Source organism: Oryzias melastigma, unplaced genomic scaffold (genome assembly GCF_002922805.2).
Source record: "Oryzias melastigma strain HK-1 unplaced genomic scaffold, ASM292280v2 sc00655, whole genome shotgun sequence".
In the NCBI taxonomy this organism is placed as follows: domain Eukaryota; kingdom Metazoa; phylum Chordata; class Actinopteri; order Beloniformes; family Adrianichthyidae; genus Oryzias; species Oryzias melastigma.
The window spans coordinates 18,767-19,977 of NW_023417243.1; the positions used below are offsets into that span (position 1 = coordinate 18,767).

The 1,211-nt window shown below is 40.5% G+C and overlaps 1 protein-coding gene across 1 annotated transcript in view; it reads left to right on the forward strand.

The window, feature by feature from the left end:
• LOC112141566 (tyrosine-protein kinase STYK1-like) overlaps positions 1-906 on the forward strand; it is a 10,070-nt gene extending 9,164 nt beyond the window's left edge. Inside the window, exon 5 of the mRNA XM_036211137.1 lies at positions 519-906. Coding sequence (XP_036067030.1) covers positions 519-728 — 210 coding nt within the window. The 3' untranslated portion in view covers positions 729-906. The remainder of the gene's footprint in view (positions 1-518) is intronic.
• The last annotated feature ends 305 nt before the right edge of the window (positions 907-1,211 follow it).

The window sequence follows — 1,211 nt, forward strand, 5'->3', positions numbered from 1 at the left end:
TGACGGAGAAGCAAGTCTTCACCATTGCAGGAAACGTGGCCTCTGCTCTGGTTGGTTACTGTCCTTCAAAATAAAAGCTTGGGGGTCAATGATTGTTTTCACTGGAAGAGAATGAAAGTGTGAACTATCTCTCCTTACTGACTTAACTTTCTTCCTTAATTTAAATCCATTCTGGCTTCATGTTGTAGTACACTAATACTCTTTCAAAAATGTCAACTGTGTCACGAAGGAAGAAAAAGAGAAATCCTTTTTAAGAAGAACAATTGTTTCCATCAGATAAGATCTGTTTTGGTAAAATTATTTTTGGAAAAATTTCATTTTTATTTGACAGTCATTGTTCCTTGATCATCTTGTTTTCTGAGTAAACTACCATTTTCAGTGACTTCACCGAAGTCTCAAAGTCCTAAACTACATTATTCTGTGAAAAAAAGTTTGGGCTTCTTCGTTTGTTTTTTATAGGGTTTAAGATAAAAAAGATGCTCCCTTCTTCTCTTATTTCTTCGTTTCGTCCCCCACAGGAGTACCTTCACAGCCGGCGGTGCATTCATGGTAACGTGGGAGCTTGCAGTGTTCTGGTTGGTGCAGACATGACAGCTAAGCTGTGGGGATTGGGCCCGGCGTACCGCAGGAGAACCTCAACGACAGCAGTGGAGGAAGTGGGGATGAAGAAGTGGCAGGCACCTGAAGTCCTGGCCAGGAGTGGGCTGAGTCAGAGCAGTGACATGTGAGTCGGAACATGAAGACCCAGTTCAGTGGACCGACTGTCTCCCAGTTACTGATGTGGCATCTCTGGTTTTGGCAGATGGTCGTTTGGGATTCTCCTCTATGAAATGGTGACACTAGGTGAGTAACCATCATGCTGTAGAACAGAGGTTTGCTACCTGAGGCTCCAGAGTCAAAGAAGAGAGAAAAATATGTTTTTTATTTTGAAAATTTACTTTTTTTTAAATCAAAACAGTAAGATAAGTCAAACCTATTCACAAACAAAAGAAACACAGTACAAATAACTCTGCAAGCCTCCTGATAAATATTGATTCAGGGAAATAAATATTGCGATACTTCATTTGGCGATGAGGATTTAAAATGCTGCCAAGACGATATTTAATCAGTTATTTATAAGCAAACAAGTAGTTCAGCTTCTCACTTTTGTTTTTTCACTCAACCCCCCCCAGTCGCTAGTTGTAAACGCAACACTGAGACCCTCTGAACAT